The sequence below is a fragment of the Umbelopsis ramanniana genome, assembly GCF_025399195.1.
Source record: "Umbelopsis ramanniana AG unplaced genomic scaffold K450scaffold_25, whole genome shotgun sequence".
In the NCBI taxonomy this organism is placed as follows: domain Eukaryota; kingdom Fungi; phylum Mucoromycota; class Umbelopsidomycetes; order Umbelopsidales; family Umbelopsidaceae; genus Umbelopsis; species Umbelopsis ramanniana.
The window spans coordinates 201,306-218,122 of NW_026252111.1; the positions used below are offsets into that span (position 1 = coordinate 201,306).

General features: G+C 44.7%; 8 protein-coding genes across 8 annotated transcripts; 4 read left to right on the forward strand and 4 right to left on the reverse strand.

Annotated features, from left to right (window-relative positions):
- The first annotated feature begins 529 nt into the window (after positions 1-529).
- K450DRAFT_239908 (uncharacterized protein) lies at positions 530-4,939 on the forward strand. The gene is made up of 8 exons (XM_051588846.1): positions 530-879; positions 987-1,135; positions 1,200-1,395; positions 1,471-2,247; positions 2,322-2,839; positions 2,909-3,372; positions 3,454-4,028; positions 4,103-4,939. The coding sequence occupies exons 1-8, from the start codon at positions 745-747 to the stop codon at positions 4,868-4,870; spliced, it is 3,582 nt and encodes a 1,193-aa protein (XP_051444962.1). The 5' UTR covers positions 530-744; the 3' UTR covers positions 4,871-4,939.
- Positions 4,940-5,760: 821 nt separating this feature from the next.
- Positions 5,761-7,209, forward strand: K450DRAFT_239911 (uncharacterized protein). The gene has a single exon (XM_051588847.1). The coding sequence runs from the start codon at positions 6,049-6,051 to the stop codon at positions 7,000-7,002; it is 954 nt and encodes a 317-aa protein (XP_051444963.1). The 5' UTR covers positions 5,761-6,048; the 3' UTR covers positions 7,003-7,209.
- Positions 7,099-8,285, forward strand: K450DRAFT_239914 (uncharacterized protein). Its single transcript, XM_051588848.1, has 3 exons — positions 7,099-7,350; positions 7,427-7,609; positions 7,716-8,285. Exons 1-3 carry the CDS (start codon positions 7,194-7,196, stop codon positions 8,078-8,080), a joined length of 705 nt encoding a protein of 234 aa, XP_051444964.1. The 5' UTR covers positions 7,099-7,193; the 3' UTR covers positions 8,081-8,285.
- A 118-nt stretch (positions 8,286-8,403) lies between these two features.
- K450DRAFT_239919 (uncharacterized protein) lies at positions 8,404-9,081 on the forward strand. Its single transcript, XM_051588849.1, has one exon. The coding sequence runs from the start codon at positions 8,544-8,546 to the stop codon at positions 9,063-9,065; it is 522 nt and encodes a 173-aa protein (XP_051444965.1). The 5' UTR covers positions 8,404-8,543; the 3' UTR covers positions 9,066-9,081.
- Position 9,082: 1 nt separating this feature from the next.
- On the reverse strand, positions 9,083-11,349 carry K450DRAFT_239924 (uncharacterized protein). Its single transcript, XM_051588850.1, has 7 exons — positions 11,276-11,349; positions 10,764-11,206; positions 10,369-10,692; positions 10,247-10,292; positions 9,974-10,174; positions 9,628-9,907; positions 9,083-9,560 (listed from the first exon to the last, which is right to left on the reverse strand). Exons 2-7 carry the CDS (start codon positions 11,013-11,015, stop codon positions 9,182-9,184), a joined length of 1,482 nt encoding a protein of 493 aa, XP_051444966.1. The 5' UTR covers positions 11,016-11,206; positions 11,276-11,349; the 3' UTR covers positions 9,083-9,181.
- Positions 11,148-12,862, reverse strand: K450DRAFT_271548 (uncharacterized protein; the record flags this gene model as incomplete). Its single annotated transcript, XM_051593012.1, has 7 exons — positions 11,148-11,206; positions 11,276-11,648; positions 11,735-12,013; positions 12,085-12,377; positions 12,450-12,545; positions 12,609-12,678; positions 12,743-12,862. The coding sequence occupies 7 exons, from the start codon at positions 12,860-12,862 to the stop codon at positions 11,148-11,150; spliced, it is 1,290 nt and encodes a 429-aa protein (XP_051444967.1).
- A 152-nt stretch (positions 12,863-13,014) lies between these two features.
- On the reverse strand, positions 13,015-14,119 carry K450DRAFT_239941 (uncharacterized protein). The gene is made up of 4 exons (XM_051588851.1): positions 13,810-14,119; positions 13,449-13,746; positions 13,333-13,386; positions 13,015-13,268 (listed from the first exon to the last, which is right to left on the reverse strand). The coding sequence occupies exons 1-4, from the start codon at positions 13,972-13,974 to the stop codon at positions 13,063-13,065; spliced, it is 723 nt and encodes a 240-aa protein (XP_051444968.1). The 5' UTR covers positions 13,975-14,119; the 3' UTR covers positions 13,015-13,062.
- On the reverse strand, positions 13,850-16,573 carry K450DRAFT_239947 (uncharacterized protein). The gene is made up of 8 exons (XM_051588852.1): positions 16,333-16,573; positions 16,193-16,261; positions 16,018-16,122; positions 15,706-15,953; positions 15,405-15,623; positions 15,187-15,338; positions 14,101-15,122; positions 13,850-14,030 (listed from the first exon to the last, which is right to left on the reverse strand). The coding sequence occupies exons 1-7, from the start codon at positions 16,546-16,548 to the stop codon at positions 14,266-14,268; spliced, it is 1,866 nt and encodes a 621-aa protein (XP_051444969.1). The 5' UTR covers positions 16,549-16,573; the 3' UTR covers positions 13,850-14,030; positions 14,101-14,265.
- Between the last annotated feature and the right edge of the window lie 244 nt (positions 16,574-16,817).

The window sequence follows — 16,817 nt, forward strand, 5'->3', positions numbered from 1 at the left end:
CACGGCCCCCTTCCAGTCATTCTCATCGAGCTGATGCGCCGGTTAATACTGCGCCAACAGCTATAACCACGGAAGTTGTGGCGGCCCCTCCTTCACCTGCTCCACAGCCTGCACAACGAAATACCATACTACAGCCTTTAAACCGACGGAGGCAGAGAGCAACGCCTGTGCGAACGCCAAGAATCAGTAATGCTTCAACCAGCGCTACTTCGGCTATTAGTAGTACAAACGCTAGTGCCTTCTCTGGCTTATTTTCACAAATCGATGTTACGTCTTCCATCGCCACCGAGTCTAGCTTCTCACGACAGTCCATGATGGACGACGATGATAAGGTAGCGTCTCCCCCACCTTACACATCACTAAATTCCCACCGAAGGAGCTACCTGCAAGTGGTTCGACCTCATTCTTCACTTATGGAGAGCAGCATGATTCTTGACTCTTCTGTCATGCTGAGCTCAAGTATATCGGCTTCCACTACATTTAGCTCAGAAGCTTTGCAAGACGCTGCAATGTATTCCAGTCAAACATCGGCAAGTGAGATGGAAGACCAAGATATCACAATCGAGTCATCCCACCAGCCAATTACACGGCATCGTTTGTACAGCCTACTACAAATAGCACAGGCCAAGGTCAAAGCACAAGAGCGGCACGCGCAATCTTCCAGCTCGGCTTCATCCTCCGATAACGTGACACAAGCGCCCAGTGCCATTCTTCAGGAAGCCTTTGAGCAAGCCCAAATAGTCAATGATCCACATGACTATGCTGAAGTCTATGCTGCAGTCTCTATCTTTGCTCAAGATACTGAGAACCCGTCTGCTCTTGTCTGGGTTGCACAATGTCACCTCAACGGATGGGGAGTTCCGCGTAATGCTGCCCTCGGCTTCCAACAACTAAGTGATTTAGCCGCTCAAGAAGTCTCTGAAGCATATTATCATCTCGCCTCATGCTACGCTGATGGCATTGGTATCACCGCCGACAAGGCCAAGGCTTTCGCATGGTTTGAAAAGGCTTCTATTGCAGGAAACACGCTGGCTCAATATCGAACGGGTGCTATGCTTGCTCAAGGTGTCGGCGTCAAACAAGACGACATCAAGGCATTTGACTGGTTCAAGAAGAGTGCCGATGCTGGCAACAAGTAAGTGACAAAATACATTGTAAATATTTTTATTTATTTCGCATCTAATATTTTGCTCCATTAGATATGGTCAATACCTAGTTGGTTTACATTATGAGCAGGGCCTGACTGTCGCCGAAGACCCTGAAAAGTCGAAAGAGTACTACCTTAAGAGTGCCATGCAAGATTTCCCTGATGCCCAGTCTTCTCTAGGCATTCGTTTGGCTGACGATGGAAATCACACCGATGCAATCGTTTGGCTTGAAAAAGCTGTTCAGAACGTAAGCTTTCTTTTCGCCACCTTTTTTACATAATAACTGCGTTCAATGTATGCTAATGCATCTGAATCATTACAGGATAGCACACCCGCGCTACTCAAGCTAGGCATGATGTATGAAGAAGGCCATGGTGTTAACCGAAATTATGAAGTTGCCTTAGTTCACTACAAGGCAGCTGCCAACCGTGATGATCCAGTAGCACAATACCTACTTGGTTTAAATTACCGAATGGGTGATCTCGGCTTGGAACAAAACTACTCAGAAGCTTTGAAATACCTCCAGAAATCGGCTGAAGCTGGCTTCCCATCGGCTCAACGTGTCCTTGGCCTAATGTACTCTGAAGGAGTTGGCTGTACGCAAGACCATAGCACCGCATTCAGCTGGTTCCAAAAAGCTGCTGCCAAGAACGATGTCAGATCCATAGGTCTTTTGGGCAATTGCTACGAAAAGGGTCATGGTGTCGAACAAGATTACGGACGCGCTTTGGAATATTATGAACAGGCTGCTGAAGCTGGTTCTGATATGGCTGAATACTCTATGGGTCAACTTCTTCACATGCTCAAACGATTCAACGAGGCTTTCCGATGGTACCAGAAGGCAGCTAAACATGAACGACAAAGCGCAAGACTTATGGTCGCCCGCTATATGCTCCATGGTTGGGGTGATGCTCCGCATAACCCTGAAGCCGCCTTTAGTCAACTCAAGGATTTGGCTGACAAGGAAGACTTCTCTAGTGCATTTTTCTGGGTGGCTGCCTGTTATGAAGAAGGTGGAGGTGTAGCCAAGGACCTCGCAAAGGCTTACCTTTACTATCTCAAAAGTGCAAATGCCGGTGATGTAGATGGAGAATTCCAGGTATTTATTTTTTTAAAATGAACCATCATTACACGGGACTAGTATTAACCACACTCCACTGTTCTTTGCATTAGGTTGCGCTGATGCTTTCCAATGGCCATGGTGTTCAAGAAAATCGCAAAGACGCATTTGAATGGTATACCAAGGCAGCCGCCAAGGGTCACAAGACTGCGCAATTTTCGTTGGGACTTTTTTACTCCAAGGGACTGGAAGGGATACCCCAAGACCTTTCCAAGGCTCAGGTTCTCTTTGAAAAAGCCGCTAAACAGGATCTCCCTGTGGCCATCAATGCACTTTCCAAGTTGTTAATCAAGCAGAAAAAGTTTCAGCAGGCTATCCCATGGTTGCAGAAAGGTGCCGACTTTGGTGATATTACCTCCATGCGCGAGCTAGCTATTCTATACGGCAAAGGCAAGGGGGTGCAGCAAGACAAATCTGCTGCGTTCAAACTTCTCCAAACGTGTGCCAAAGCCAAAGATACGCATGCTTTGTTCATGCTCGGTACATACTATCACGAAGGATCACAAGTGGAACAAGATTTGGACAAGGCTTTGGAACTTTATAAGCTTGCTGCAGCTCAAGGATCATCACTGTAAGTACTAAACATTATAGTTCACGTTGCTTACAACTTTGTTTACTGACATGCACCACCTCTGTATAGTGCCATATATGGTATTGCCCAGATATGCCATAGTCAAGAGCGTTTTGCTGAAGCCTATCCGTTTTATCGAAAGGCTGCTGTGGATGAAGCACTGAAAAACACAGAGATCAGTCGAACTGCTCGTTTTATGGTAGCTCGCTATGTTACAAGTCTCTACAGTGCAGCAGCTACCAACGACCCTGACTCCGTTACCAAAGCTGAAGCATTCACTATACTTTTGAACCTCGCCGAGCGTGAACAGTATCACGCCGCCTACTTCTGGGTGGCCGATTGCTACGAACGTGGCCTTGGTGTCTCCAAGAGTGTAGAGGATGCACTACAATGGTTTCAACTTGCTGCTGATCAATGCCTAGACATGACAGTGGAAGCTGAGAGGCGCATTGCACGTTTGCAAGCCGTTCCTACTCGTGGCGATGATCTGGAATGTATCCCTGAAGAGAGTGAAGAAGGCGAGTCTGATGCCGGTATGTAATCGAACCCCAGAGTATGCATGATGAATATTCAATATACTGACCTATTTTTTTGACCCTCATTCCTTTCATCAGGTTCTGAAGATTTGTCTGTCATTCCTGAAGATCGAAGACAAGATTTGGAATGGCTCAAGTCCCAGGCTGACCAAGGCAATGCAGAAGCCATGTACCAATTGGCACGCAATTTCGCTGAATGTGGAGATGAAGACTCTGCATTTGAGTTCTTTGAGAAAGGTGCTGAAATGGATCACATCGATTCCATTCGAGAACTAGGCAAATGCTACCACCGCGGACGTGGGTGTGTTCGTGATATCTTGCATGCCGTTAAGCTGTACAAGACAGCAGCTGCAGGCAAAGACCACTTGGCGCTTACTCTACTTGGCCAAATCTACGAACGTGGCGTCGGTAATGTCGTTCCAAGAGATCCCGAAGCTGCATCTCAATGTTATTCTGCCGCCATGGAATACGGTAGTGTAAACGCCATCTACCTTGCAGCACAAATGCATCACACTAGGGGCGAGTACGGCACTGCCATCGAATTGTATAGAACGGCCGCTGATCAAGGAAATGTTATGGCCAACGTGATGTGTGCACGCTATACACTTACTGGATTAGGTGGAGTTGAAAAGGATCAAGAGAAGGCGTTCCAGGTACCTATGAACACATCATTTTTTGACCATCATGAGAAATTTTTTGCTAATGCTTCAAAACCCCCTTCGATCAGTCGCTACTCAAAATTGCCAAATCGGAATGTAGTGAAGCATTCAATTCTGTTGCTCAATGCTACGAGATGGGAATTGGAACAGAGCAAAACGATGCACAAGCTTTAGAATGGTTCTTGAAGTCTGCTTCTGTCGTCAAGGATGCCAATGCCATGTATCACATCGGTCGCATGATCGAAGAAGGCAGAGGCACTGGACAAAGTGCAGCTGAGGCTCTCAACTGGTACCAGCTTGCCAATGAAACTGGTCGACACCGTTCTGCTCAGTACAAGATCGGAGTGTTCCATAAAGAAGGCTTGGGAGGACTCTCTCAAGATCTCGATGTCGCGCAACTGTACTTTAAAAAGGCGGCCGATCAAGGAGAAGAAAAAGCCATGCAGGAATTGGCTCAGCTGTTCTGGATGCAAAAATCTTATTCATTAGCCCTAGTTTACTATGAACAAGCAGCATCACTGGGGGTAATTGAAGCCAACTTCACCCTAGGAAAACTCTACCATGCCGGTTTCAAGGTGGATGAGGCCACGATTGTGCCTCAAGATTATTCCAGCGCCTTTGCGTATTTCACCGACGCGTCCAATGAAGGCGATGCAACGTCTACGATTATCCTCGGTTCCTACTATCAACATGGATGGCATGTTCAGATTAATCGTGGCATTGCGCTTTCACTTTATGAAAAGGCAATTGAGCAAGGAGGTGGCACCTTAGCCCAGCTGGCTGTAGCCCAACTCAGGCGCAGCAGCAGCACCACCACCGACTTACCCGCCTTATGACCTTGTTTATTTTAATTCTTTTTTTTTCATGTTTCCTTTATGTCGTATATTGATGTATTATCTGCTTTTTTGTTAGTTTCCTATGCTGTCTTTATTCACTATGCATTTATACCCCCTCCCTCATATTCATGATCATATCTACAACCTATAAGCACACCACTCATTCTTACACACTTCTACATGCTTCTGTTTTATATACTGTATACGTAATGTTTTTTCATACACTATGATTTTATAAAGTCTGCATCCGAATGCACAAAACAAATTCTTCGGGTTACAAGTTGATGAAAGCGCCAGGAGATGTATAAAAAGGGGGGTATTGAGGGTAAAGAAATGGAAAAAAATGATGACAATCTCACCCCCCATCCACCTCGATGTACTGTGCATGTGGTTTTCGCTGTCTACCAGGTAAGTAAAGGCGGTTCATTTACTAAAACGGAACTTCGACAGCATAATGTCATCTTTGTAATATGGGCTAATTCGATATGTCCAGCCGGCACAAGGCCTCCTCTCCCTTAGCTCCCCAAAATAAAACAAACTGAAAAACATAGAAACCCTGCAGTGAGTCCAAGGATGAACCCATACAAGGTGGACGAAAGCTTATTGTCCATTTTGTCACGTTGCCTCTCAATCAATGCATTCGAAAGTATGACACAAATAATCATGATTTGTATATTACCCTGAGATGAATAGAAAAACCGCGTTCAGAGCCTGCAGCTTCCCACATATGCAAATGATTCTATTTTTTTTTTTGGTTTGTCCCTGGAATGATAAATAATGCTTTCGATACCGATCGAATCATAGAGCATTGCACTTTGATTCATTCATGGATAAAGAAGACAAGTTATTCATTCTGTAGATTCCCCCAGATACGGTGAATATAGCATTGTTGGGTTATATGGCAAATTAGTCGATTAGGAGTCTGTTAGTATGAAAGGATGCACAGAAGAGCGCGTGCGTCGAGCTAATTTGGGTTTCTTTCTTTCTTATAATACTCCTCATCTTTTCTACGCCATCACAGTAAACTCCTTCCTATTAGAATATCACCCGCTTTATTCCTAGCCACTCCTTCCCAACATTTTCTTCTCTTTTGTTTCCTTTTTACATTGAAGCATCAAGTTAATTATACGAAAGCCGAGTTTTTTTTTTTTAACCCGAGAAGCAAGCAAACCCCAAAAATGAAGTTCAATGGTATGAAGATCTTCAGTACTTTGACAAAGACCAAGGTAGCACCAACCCCAAGCGAGAAAAAGCAACGTTCGAAATCCGTCGATGTGACCAATGATTCGACTCTATCGTTGCCAGAAATCGCTCCACAATTCATTCCAGTCGCCATGTCTGGTCAAGACGAAGAGCATTTGGTGGTACGAGACTTAGAACCAGTGTGGAGTTACCAAGACCTGTCCAAAAAGGATAAATCCACACGATTTGAGGAATACAATCAAGCTGTATTGGAAGATAGCTTCCATAAAGGCAACCCAAGTATGACGATTCAAGATGCCAACTTCCAGTACAGCTATGTGACGATTCACTTGACCACCAATCCAAAAATGCGAAGAAGAAAGAGCGACAGCTATATGAGCGAACAGCGACGACAGAAGCAAGCACGTCTAAGTCAATGTCATGCAAAGAATGAATTGGAACTAGGTGTCAATGTCCATAGGACTATTGTCCCTGTGTGGAGATTCTCGTACGGCAAACGCTGGATTCGATTTGATAATACCAATCAAGTCCGATTGGAGCTTTCCATGAATCGATCCGAGAAGCTGAATTTGATTGACATGGCATTCCCCCACGATACCCTCAGCATTACCTTCAAGGGCATCCCGGAAAGCGATGTCATTGGCACCATGGAAATACAGCACGCGCACGATGAGAAAGAAGGTGCCGACGAACCTGAAGCCAACGAAGCAGGTGAACAGGGTGAAGCTGGCGATGCTGTCGAAGCAGAAACGCCTATCTTCGCCGACATGAAGAATAGCCATAAGATCGAGTGGGACTACGACAAATTAATGACAGAGAAGGCCATGCCTGCCAAGAAAGAAGGTGGACTGTTTGAAATGCTACTGGATATGAGCTCAGATTCAGCTATTCACACCTTCTTGTGGCCACAAGCTATTGATAAATCATAAGCTGGAAAACTGAGCTTTAACATACAACGTGCATCCATCCCCACAACGATCATATCATTTCAACAACCACTTGCACTTTTTTTTTTTCATATATTATATTTGATTTGCAGCCTTTTTCACTTTTACCCTCTCTGTTCCATTAATCTCGCTCCATTACCCTTCCCATTCCTTTACATATTAAAACTAATTTAATGATCAGTGATAGCTTATTGCTACTTCTCTTAATCTCGGTTACATTTGCATTTAAATTACCATCATCCGGTACTGCAACGGTAACGCATTACCTTCTTGGTGACAATGTCGGTGCTTGTGATTGCGCTACAGGAGCCAACAAGTTTCCAGTTGCAGGTATGAACAACGTTGACAAAAGATCAGATATCGTAAAATTACACATGTCTTACTTTACGCCCATAAATGGTCGCAGCCATTAATCAAAATGCCTTTGGCCAAGTGAACGGAACGGCTGGCCCAGGATGTGGTCGTTGCTTTAATATCATCCTGAATACTGCGATATCTGATCAAAATTATACTATTACCGACGCTTCCAACCGCCCCGAAATCACCGTAAAAATCGTAGATCTCTGTCCTGGCCTTGCACCCAACCTAGGTAAGACTTTTGTTTATTTCACCTGCCATAAACAATCAAAAGCCCATCTTTCTTTTTTGTGTCTCAGTGATTATCGACATCTGATCCTTCCTCTTTTTTGGTTCAGAGTGGTGCGCGCAGACAGATTCAACTCCAAATCCACACGGGGCATGGGTTCATTTTGACCTATCACAAACCACCATCCCAAGTAATTGGTTTCCTCAACCTTTTGGCTATGATATTGGCCAATGGTTGGCTACTTACTCAGAAGTAAGTTGCACGGAATGGGCTGGTTACAAGCAACCACAGACATCTGGCCTTGCTGTTGCTGGTGCAGGCTGCTGTCCTGCGAATCCAACCTATGACAACCAAACATGCCCGATGTCGGGCAGCTCTGGGACGACTGCATCTAGTTCTAGTCGCGTTTATTTTGACCGTGCTTTGGGCACATTGATATTCATTGCTCTTCTATCTGTCATCTATTTAAATTGATAAGCTTCATTCTTAATCTACATGATCTACGCATGCCAAAAAATGGGGTCACATTATACTGTGACACTGCAGACCGGTCGATGAGGCGACTGGTATGTTGCGAAACATTCCTTGTGAGCTTACTGTGTCTCAGTATTCCATGATGGGTTGGGGACATTGATGTGGCCAGTATCTTTTCATCCATTCACTCCACTGCCGCTTTTGACAGCTACCTACTATACTTACTATTCCGTCGCCTTGCTTTCTCACGCTTGCATTATAGTATAGGCAAGGGGCCAATCGATGCCCAAAGGGGTTGTGATAGCAACATGACCTTATTGACCCCATGACATCCACGTACCATAGCTCAGGTGGCTAGTTGACAAGAATCTGCAAAGATACAGTAACACATCTAACACACCTTTTTCTCTCCTCCTTCGTTTTTTACCCCACCTCTCGAATTTAAAAAAACTTACATTGTGCAATGTACATTCCCATTGACAAGGCGCTGTACCTGAATCACCCTCTGGGCGACGATGTGGGCAAAGATCCATATCCTGTCATTATGCAAGTGGATATGATGACAGCCTGTTTTGGAGGACAAGACATCATATCACCCCTCCCTACCACACCTCTCTCCCACTACACTGGCAGTAGCGAATTCAGCAGCAGTAGCGGTAGAGCTGGATGCGAGGTATCATCATATCGAATCGGCAACGGTCGCAATGCAAGACCATATCGTCCAAAATATCATGTGCCATCAGATGCTTTTGAACCCATGCCACATAAACACATGCCCTATCCGAACGATCCAATGGAGTACTCACCTACCGAGAGTAGCTTACCAATAACTATACCTTGTAACTTTTATGTTAGAACAAATACAGGTTTAGCTACCTTGATTGCATGCAGAGATTTGACAGCATCACCAGTTGATCTGGATGCTGCCTATGATGAACCAAATACGGACAATATATGGTCACCCGAAACAATAAACGCAAAGTGAGCAAATACAAACGTCTGACATGTTCGAAAGTGTCCGTATTGGAAAGATGTGCTTTGACAATTTCTTTTTATTGGGAAAGGGATGCAATTGTTCCTTATAAATGCAGTGGTGTCGGCTTAGTCTAATTCAAACTGAGCAATAACGTGCTCTTCGAAGTATGTAACTTGATCTTCCACATCAGCGGATGTTGAGCCGTTGCAGTCGTTTTCGCAAACAAATATCATAACCGTTCCGAACTCCATTCCGACGTTCCACTGATCCTTTCCGGTCTTGTCTAACGTCTGCTCTTCTATCATGGCATGCTCCGTTACCGATAAAAGGCTCAGCATATGAGGCATCAATTGAAATTCAAATGTACGCTTGGATCCACAGTGAGGGCAAGTCGGTAGCTGTGAGTTGCTATAAACGCCATAGCCATCTGATGACGATACGATCAAAGATTTAGCGGCCTGGTCTGAATTGGAAAACAGAAGAGGGGATCCACCAAATTCATAGCTGATACCGGCCGGTGTGAGTGAGTGAGAATTGCGCCATTCCATACAAATTCAAAAATAACCCTTACCGAACACATTGTTCTGGCCAAGCTCCTACACGTTCGGTAAACTTCTTGAAAGCTTTATCAAATCCACGTGGTACATCCTGTTTTTCATAGGTTTCTCCAGCCCATGAAATACCCTCCTCAGAGTCGTCAACGGCATCTTCGGATTGTTGTTGTAAGTCGAGGTATTTTTGATATTTTGACATGTCGAGTCCAAGTGAGTCATAGGTTTCAGCAATCTCTTCTTCAGATATATACAAATAATGGCCAGGAAACTTCATCTGACAGACGAAGCCTTCATCGTCTTGAAGTGCAGGATTGTGAGCCCAGTAGTCAGTATATATTATAGTCAAGATAAAATTTTACTTACGAGCGACATCATCATGTTCCATTTCTTCTTCTTCCTCCTCCTCCTCCTCCTCATCCTCTTCCTGTATGGTCAAGCTCTCGGCAAAGCGATGATTGAGGTCAAATGGCTTTCTTTTTGAAGATGCGGCTTGACTGTAGCTTTGTTTCGATTCTTCTTCCATTTCTTCTTCCTCGTCTTCGTCTTCCTCAGGCTCTTCCTCTACTATATCATTGCTTCCGGGCATTTGAAAAGGATTGACTTTGGAAGGGATGGCAGGCATTGCGAAAGGGTTACCAGCACTACTCTTTGCTTCGTTGGACGACGACCATAAGTCTCCCAACTGATTGTCGTCGAAGCATTTTGAAAGGATGAGTAACGGCATTCAGAATATCAGTATGAATGAAAAAATCACTAACCTGGAACGGTGAACCATTGGGCGATGCAACAAAGGCATTTCTCTTTTGCGCAGCTTTTAGTTGTTCCTCCTTTTGGATTCTCGCAGCTTCTTTTTTCTGTTGTTGCTTCAAATACTCTGGATCTACAAGATGCGCGCGCAGTGCCTTTATGCTGCCAGGCTTCTTAATGCATATACGACGGTTGCATGCCCACACATACATGGCTCGGTGATAAATTGAGTTTTCTAATGGTACATAGCCCTGAAAGATCAGGTACATTGGATTTTGACAACTACCACAGATTTGGATATCGCTATCAGGGTGCTGGTGGTCGATTAGCCAAATCTAGCAAGCGATAAAAGGGTTAAGTTCCACAAACATATTGTGTAGTCAATCTAGAAAAAATCGATTCGTACAGGAGCACCACCAATCTTGGTTGCATAAGCATCATTGTCGAGATGCTCGTCCACAGGAATGTCCGGCATTCCCAGCATAACTTTGGGCTTTTGCTTACTATTGGACTTGGCATTTTTGTCTCGGGTTAGTGCAGGGATCACATCAAGAGATGGAGTAAATGGATTATGCGCTGGCGGCTGATTCGCCACAGGCAGCGCCTTGTTTCGCATTTGGCTAGAATTGCGATTCTTCTTGCTTGTATTCCCGTTCATGGCAGTGAAGATGGGTGCAATATAATTTGGCCTGGGACGGAAACCAAAAAGAAAAAATTGTGACTTTGCGCTTGGAAGTAATGAAAAATTTATGGGGGCAACTGATTTAGTGTAATTTAGTGTACAGAAGATCTATTGGGTAGGCTTGTGAATCATAGCATCGCGGCTAACACCAACACCAATCCATTCGACTAGAAATAATAAAAAGAGTCAGTGGAAACTCATTGGGAGTATACTTCATCATTGAATTTGTGCCTTACCTGGAACACCGAGCTCCTTCTCTATCAACTCAACGTACTTTTGAGCATTGACAGGCAAATCTTCGTACTTGCGGCATTGTGAGATATCTTGCTTCCATCCGGGAACTTCGATATATTCAACTTCAATGCGCTCCAAAACGTTGAGATCAGCAGGGAAGGATTCAAGAACCTTGCCGTCAAGCAAGTAGTTGACACCGATCTTAATGGTTTCCAATTGATCCAAAATATCAAGCTTGGTGAGGTTCAAGCTGGTATATCCGTTGATCATGTCAGAGTACTTCATGACGACAAGATCGAGCCAACCGCAGCGACGCTTTCGGCCAGTGGTAACACCATATTCATGGCCAACAGATTGAAGGTATTCACCAATATCCTGTAGAAAAAGACATGTATAACCGTTAATAAAATGATAAGGTTGGTTGGTTGGTTGTCACCATGACAAATTGATTAGTTCCATACATTAAGCTGCTCGGTAGGGAATGGACCGCCACCAACGCGAGTGGTGTAAGCCTTGACGACACCAATGACCTTGTCAATGTGGGAAGGTGGGATACCCAAACCAGTGGAGACACCGCCAATACCAGTATTGGAGGAGGTCACATAAGGGTAGGTACCAAAGTCGATATCAAGCATAAGAGCATTGGCACCTTCGACCAAAATCTTCTTGCCGTCCTTGGCAGCCTTGTGAATGTAGCCAATGCCATCGACCACATAGGGTCTCAGACGTTCAGCGAGAGCCTGTTGAAGTAAAACGTGTTAATTAAGACGATGATGGTTCATAGATCGAAAAATATGATCGTGGTACATACCTTATAGCGTTCAAGTTCACCTTCGACATCATACTCAAAATGTCCGTAACGCTTTTGCTTGTTGGCAACCATGACTCTGAACTTTGCGGAGAATTCTTCAAAGTTGTAGAGATGGTGGACGCGAAGACCAGATCGAGAGGCCTTGGAAGAGTAAGTTGGGCCAATACCCTTACCAGTAGTTCCGATACTTCCACGACCGAGTTCGGCTTCCTTCAAACCATCGATCATTTGGTGGAAATCAAAAACAAGATGGGCTCTGTCAGAGACGAAAAGACGACCATCAGCGTTGAGACCTGTAAAGAGATTTAGAGCGGTGTTATTAGAGTGAAATAGCGGTACACTTAATGTATAGATCAAAAACTAACCCTTAGCCTCGATCTTTTCGAGCTCGGCGAAGAAGGAGGGAACATGCATGACCACACCGTTACCAATTAAGGCGACGCAGTTAGGGTTGATCAAGCCTAAGTACAAAATATGAATCAATAAACGGTTAAGAACTTTTGTAGCAGCGGGTGGATACTTACCAGAGGGAAGCATATGGAAGTCGTATTTAACATCACCTACGACAATAGTATGGCCAGCATTGTTTCCTCCCTATCCGGTGGGGTTAGTTTTGCTAGTTCTAGCTGTCAACATAATAATAATAGTGAATATTTACCTGGCAGCGAGCGCAAATTTCAGCCTCTCCACACAAAATGTCGGAGAGCTTTCCTTTACCCTCATCACCCCATTGAGCACCAAGAACGATGGTGGCACCTTTAGTGGACAAGACGGACATGACTTTGGTTTTTGTTGAAATTACTTTGAATGCGGTAGAACACCCAAAGTATTTTCGATAAATTGATGGGCTACTGGCCAGTGAAATAAATCAGGGATGCCGTGACTGTTTCCCGGATGTGCCCGGAAAAAAATCTTTCTGATCCATCTTGATTTCAGTTGTGAAGTGTCAGAATCACGCATAAGCACTACTATTTATTTTTATTCTGCAGTTTCATTATAATAAGAGGCAAAAGAAAGTGCTACTTTCGCAGCAAGTTTACGACGTTCGCTATCTGGAAGATTGGCTCCTTGGTCTCGAAGCTCTTGGATTTTCGTGAAAACGTGGTCAAGGCCGTCGTTCGGATCATCAAATGCTCCAAATAGCTCTTGCTGCATTTTTTTTATTTCACTGCTAGAGGGTAAATCTATTTGGAAGGTCAGAATATAAGAATAACACGATGTTAGTCATTGCCTGTCATATTGACTTACCCGTCATTTCACCGTCTTCTTCGTCAATCAAGTCTAACATTTGTAGTCTAGCTTCTACGTGTTCAAAAACATGAATTAGGATAGGACATGTAAAATGAAGAATCACGACAGCTTACCGTTGGTGTCAAGTGGAGCCTGAGCTGACGACTTTGTAACAAGTCCATCCCACATATTTGATTGTAACGTTTCCAGGAGCAATGGAATGCCTACTCTGTCTTCAAATTCGTCGTCGTCCACTTTTTGTGCCTTCTCTTCGGCATCTATATAGACGAACATATTTTCCAAGCACCAGTCTTCTATCGCGTCTTTGTCTGTCTCTGGCAAATCTCCTTCCGTTCCAATCACGATCTTTACATTTGGGTCGCACTTTTCAACAAACGCAGACCACAATTTGAGGTCTTCTAAGCTTTTGGGCTGTAAATGATGAATGAGAACAATTGGAGTCTCCCATGCTTCGCGCCCGTCTACCCCACTCACCTCGTCCTTTCGAAAAACTAATACAAGACCATCGACAACTTCACAGACACCGTTCTCATCCTCGACGAACGCCTTGACTGCTGCTTCTGCGTCGGACTCGATATGGTCCAGCCAAAGATCAACCTCGGCTGTATAGTATTTGGTATCGATAGTCCAAGGTATCATTTGAGTGTCGTCACTGACATCCTTGGGTAATGCACTTTGTGATTCCGAGAACAATTCTGTCTCGGTATATTGAGATTAGTAAATGGAAGGGCAGTGCGGTGATGACGGGAGTACGTGATCATGTACGTTTTATAAGCTCCAACTTGTTGGCATTGTGCCTGCCGATGACCAAGATCTTGTTCCGCTTCATAATGGAACCTCTCAATAGAAAGTGAGAACAAGCTAACCTTTGTTTTATTATATCCATTTTTATTCTGTTTCGAGCTCCACCAAAAATACAAAACCTCACAATTAATTACGATAACGTGGGTTACGGTCTCGGTCACGATCCCTGTCTCTACCACCGCCATAGGGTTGCTGTCTCTGTTGCGGTGGACCGTTTTGGCGGTAAGGTGGTCGTTCTGAATTGCCATATGGCGGACGCTGCTGCTGATAATGGGGTGGTGGCCCGCCGCCTTGGTTATGCATCGGTGGTCTAAAAGGCGGTGGGGGTGCCTGAGGATTGAATTGCTGCTGTCGCTGGTGTGCTCCTGGCCCTGGAGGCAGGAATTGCTGCTGATGTGGCGGTGGGCCGCCAAACTGTTGCTGTGATGGAGGTGGACCATTAGGGTAGCCGCCCTGCGGCCTGAACTGCATTTGACCCGGTCCATCAAACTGGGCAGGAGGCGGACCATTCTGTGGTGGTTGACGTTGGTATGGCTGCTGTGATGATGGCGGAGGTCGGAAGGGAGGTGGATCATTACTGGGCGGTCCATTTTGCCTCTGCGGTGGTCCCGCTGTCGATGGGCGAAATGGAGGCAAATCAACTGGAGGTCGCTGTCCTGCTGAGGCGGGACGGAACGGTGGTGTGTCAACATATTCACTTTCATCATCCTTGTTTGATTCATCGTCCTGGTGTTGGCTAGCATTGAATTTGTCTGATGCTGTCTCTCCTGGTCGTGGTCGTGTCCAAAATCGTGTGGTATGATCATTAGATCCCGTTACCAGTATGTGGCCAATAGGATGCCAGTCCAAAGACCAAATATTAGAATCGTGAGCCGTTTCTTGCTCTCCAATATGTCCGTCTTGACCGCATAGCCAGAACATTAAAGAACCATCGGAGCCTCCGGAAGCAAGCATGCGTTCGTGTTGTGGATGCCATGCAATGGCTGCATAAAAAACCTCATCAGTACTCTGAACGAATCGCAGGTGAACATCATATTATATACTCACAACAAACTTCCTTCTTATGACCGCGGAAGCCTTGAAGCTCTTTCATTGTACGTATATCAAATACTTTGATGGTTTGATCTTTACCAGCTGTGGCTAACCAATTACCATTCTGATTCCATTGCAACCCTTGTACCGTATTTTTGTGGCCATGACTTTTTGATTTCATATGTTAGCTGCTATCATCTCTTACACCAATAGCAATTTGGAAAAACACTTACAGTGTTGTTAAGTTTTTACCAGTCTTAGGATCCCATAATTTTACCATGTTATCTTTACTACCAGATGCTATTAATGCTTTGTATGGATGCCAGTCAACGCATTTAACATCCCAACCGTGACCAGTCAATGCACGCTCTTCTACACCTTGATTGAAATCCCAAATCTTGATCAATGAATCGTCAGAGCACGTAGCAAAACGAGTATTTGACGGAGCAAAACTGTAATCGACAAGGTTGGTAGGTGACGTTAGCGCTTGTTAATATAGTAGAGTACAACGCAACGACGAAGATTTCAACTTACGTTAGATCTCGAATAGCTTCCCGATGTCCCTGGAACATCTTCAAATTATTCATGTTGGATTGCCAATATTTCACCACACCACTGTTGTCGCCCGTCACCATCCAACTATCATTATGTGACCATTTCATCGCTCGCACCGCTGAGTCATGAGCCTGTAGAATGGTTTCGAAATTGAACGTAAGACCGTTCCATAGCGTGAATTCTCCACTCGATGAGCCTGTGATGAGACGACGTCCCTCTGGCGTCCACTATACATTGACAAAATTAGTATCAACCATTACGTTGATAGGATCCGCGTTGGCAGACACTTACCCTAACCACATTAACAGGGCAACGAATCTTGTTTGTGGATGTGTGAATGAATTTGGTCGTTACCGCATTAACAGGATTATCTGGGTATGCTGCAGGAGGTAATAACTGAGAACAATAATGTTAGTCTGTGTTGTTCAAGGTGAAAAGCGTCAAGCTAAGAGGGAAACGAACATACGTCGACGATAAAGCTTGGATCGGGTCGAAGGAATTTACGATCGCGACGATCACGTTGCCAAACACGTTGCTAGAGATTGAAACCATTAGAATTTAGTGTCTTTTTCAAGTGTTTCGTTAAAGAGGAGCAGCTGAATTCACCTGGTACCAGCGAGCAATAGTGTGGTTGTAATCCACAGTGCGGCGCTGAATCCTGCCTCTCATGCGTTTGCCGTCAAAGACCATTTTTGAAGCCGGAACATAGCGATCTTCCTGTCCGGGAGCTCGATGTGGCCTTGGCGTGAATCGTGAAGGCGCTCCTCCTTCACTTGGGCGGGTGGAGTCACCATTCCAGGATTGTGAAGGTGCTACTTCCATGAAAGAATATGGCCGAAGGTAGTCAGAAGGCGGTTGCTGATTTTTTTTTCAGCTCAAATCAATTTTGCCTTTTGGCACCCAAAATTTCACACATGTTATCCTGAGCACCGATTTATATAACCTGTCTCTCACACAAAGAGAGCAGCTAATAGCTTTTATATGAAAGAAATATTAATGCTCCATCTTGATTGATATGTTTTTTTGATCACAGTTGTTTCCCCCATTCCATATTGTAGACTGCGTAGTCGGTATACGTGGTTCACCAGCAC

Excerpts from the sequence above, each read along its gene's own strand:
- K450DRAFT_239908 (XM_051588846.1), top strand. The coding sequence starts at position 745 with ATGATCCACATGACTATGCTGAAGTCTATGCTGCAGTCTCTATCTTTG. Across the intron at positions 880-986 it reads TCCGCGTAATGCTGCCCTCG|GCTTTCGCATGGTTTGAAAA; the intron begins GCTTCCAACAAC and ends GACAAGGCCAAG. Across the intron at positions 3,373-3,453 it reads AGAAGGCGAGTCTGATGCCG|GTTCTGAAGATTTGTCTGTC; the intron begins GTATGTAATCGA and ends TCCTTTCATCAG.
- K450DRAFT_239911 (XM_051588847.1), top strand. The coding sequence starts at position 6,049 with ATGAAGTTCAATGGTATGAAGATCTTCAGTACTTTGACAAAGACCAAG.
- K450DRAFT_239914 (XM_051588848.1), top strand. The coding sequence starts at position 7,194 with ATGATCAGTGATAGCTTATTGCTACTTCTCTTAATCTCGGTTACATTT. Across the intron at positions 7,351-7,426 it reads CAACAAGTTTCCAGTTGCAG|CCATTAATCAAAATGCCTTT; the intron begins GTATGAACAACG and ends AAATGGTCGCAG. Across the intron at positions 7,610-7,715 it reads TGGCCTTGCACCCAACCTAG|AGTGGTGCGCGCAGACAGAT; the intron begins GTAAGACTTTTG and ends TTTTTGGTTCAG.
- K450DRAFT_239919 (XM_051588849.1), top strand. The coding sequence starts at position 8,544 with ATGTACATTCCCATTGACAAGGCGCTGTACCTGAATCACCCTCTGGGC.
- K450DRAFT_239924 (XM_051588850.1), bottom strand. The coding sequence starts at position 11,015 with ATGAACGGGAATACAAGCAAGAAGAATCGCAATTCTAGCCAAATGCGA. Across the intron at positions 9,908-9,973 it reads GGAACATGATGATGTCGCTC|ACGATGAAGGCTTCGTCTGT; the intron begins GTAAGTAAAATT and ends CTGCACTTCAAG. Across the intron at positions 9,561-9,627 it reads TGGCCAGAACAATGTGTTCG|CTATGAATTTGGTGGATCCC; the intron begins GTAAGGGTTATT and ends GGCCGGTATCAG.
- K450DRAFT_239941 (XM_051588851.1), bottom strand. The coding sequence starts at position 13,974 with ATGATACCTTGGACTATCGATACCAAATACTATACAGCCGAGGTTGAT. Across the intron at positions 13,387-13,448 it reads GGCTCCACTTGACACCAACG|AAGCTAGACTACAAATGTTA; the intron begins GTAAGCTGTCGT and ends TTGAACACGTAG. Across the intron at positions 13,269-13,332 it reads AGAAGACGGTGAAATGACGG|ATTTACCCTCTAGCAGTGAA; the intron begins GTAAGTCAATAT and ends CCTTCCAAATAG.
- K450DRAFT_239947 (XM_051588852.1), bottom strand. The coding sequence starts at position 16,548 with ATGGAAGTAGCACCTTCACAATCCTGGAATGGTGACTCCACCCGCCCA. Across the intron at positions 16,262-16,332 it reads CTATTGCTCGCTGGTACCAG|CAACGTGTTTGGCAACGTGA; the intron begins GTGAATTCAGCT and ends TTCAATCTCTAG. Across the intron at positions 15,339-15,404 it reads GGTAAAAACTTAACAACACT|TCATGGCCACAAAAATACGG; the intron begins GTAAGTGTTTTT and ends GAAATCAAAAAG.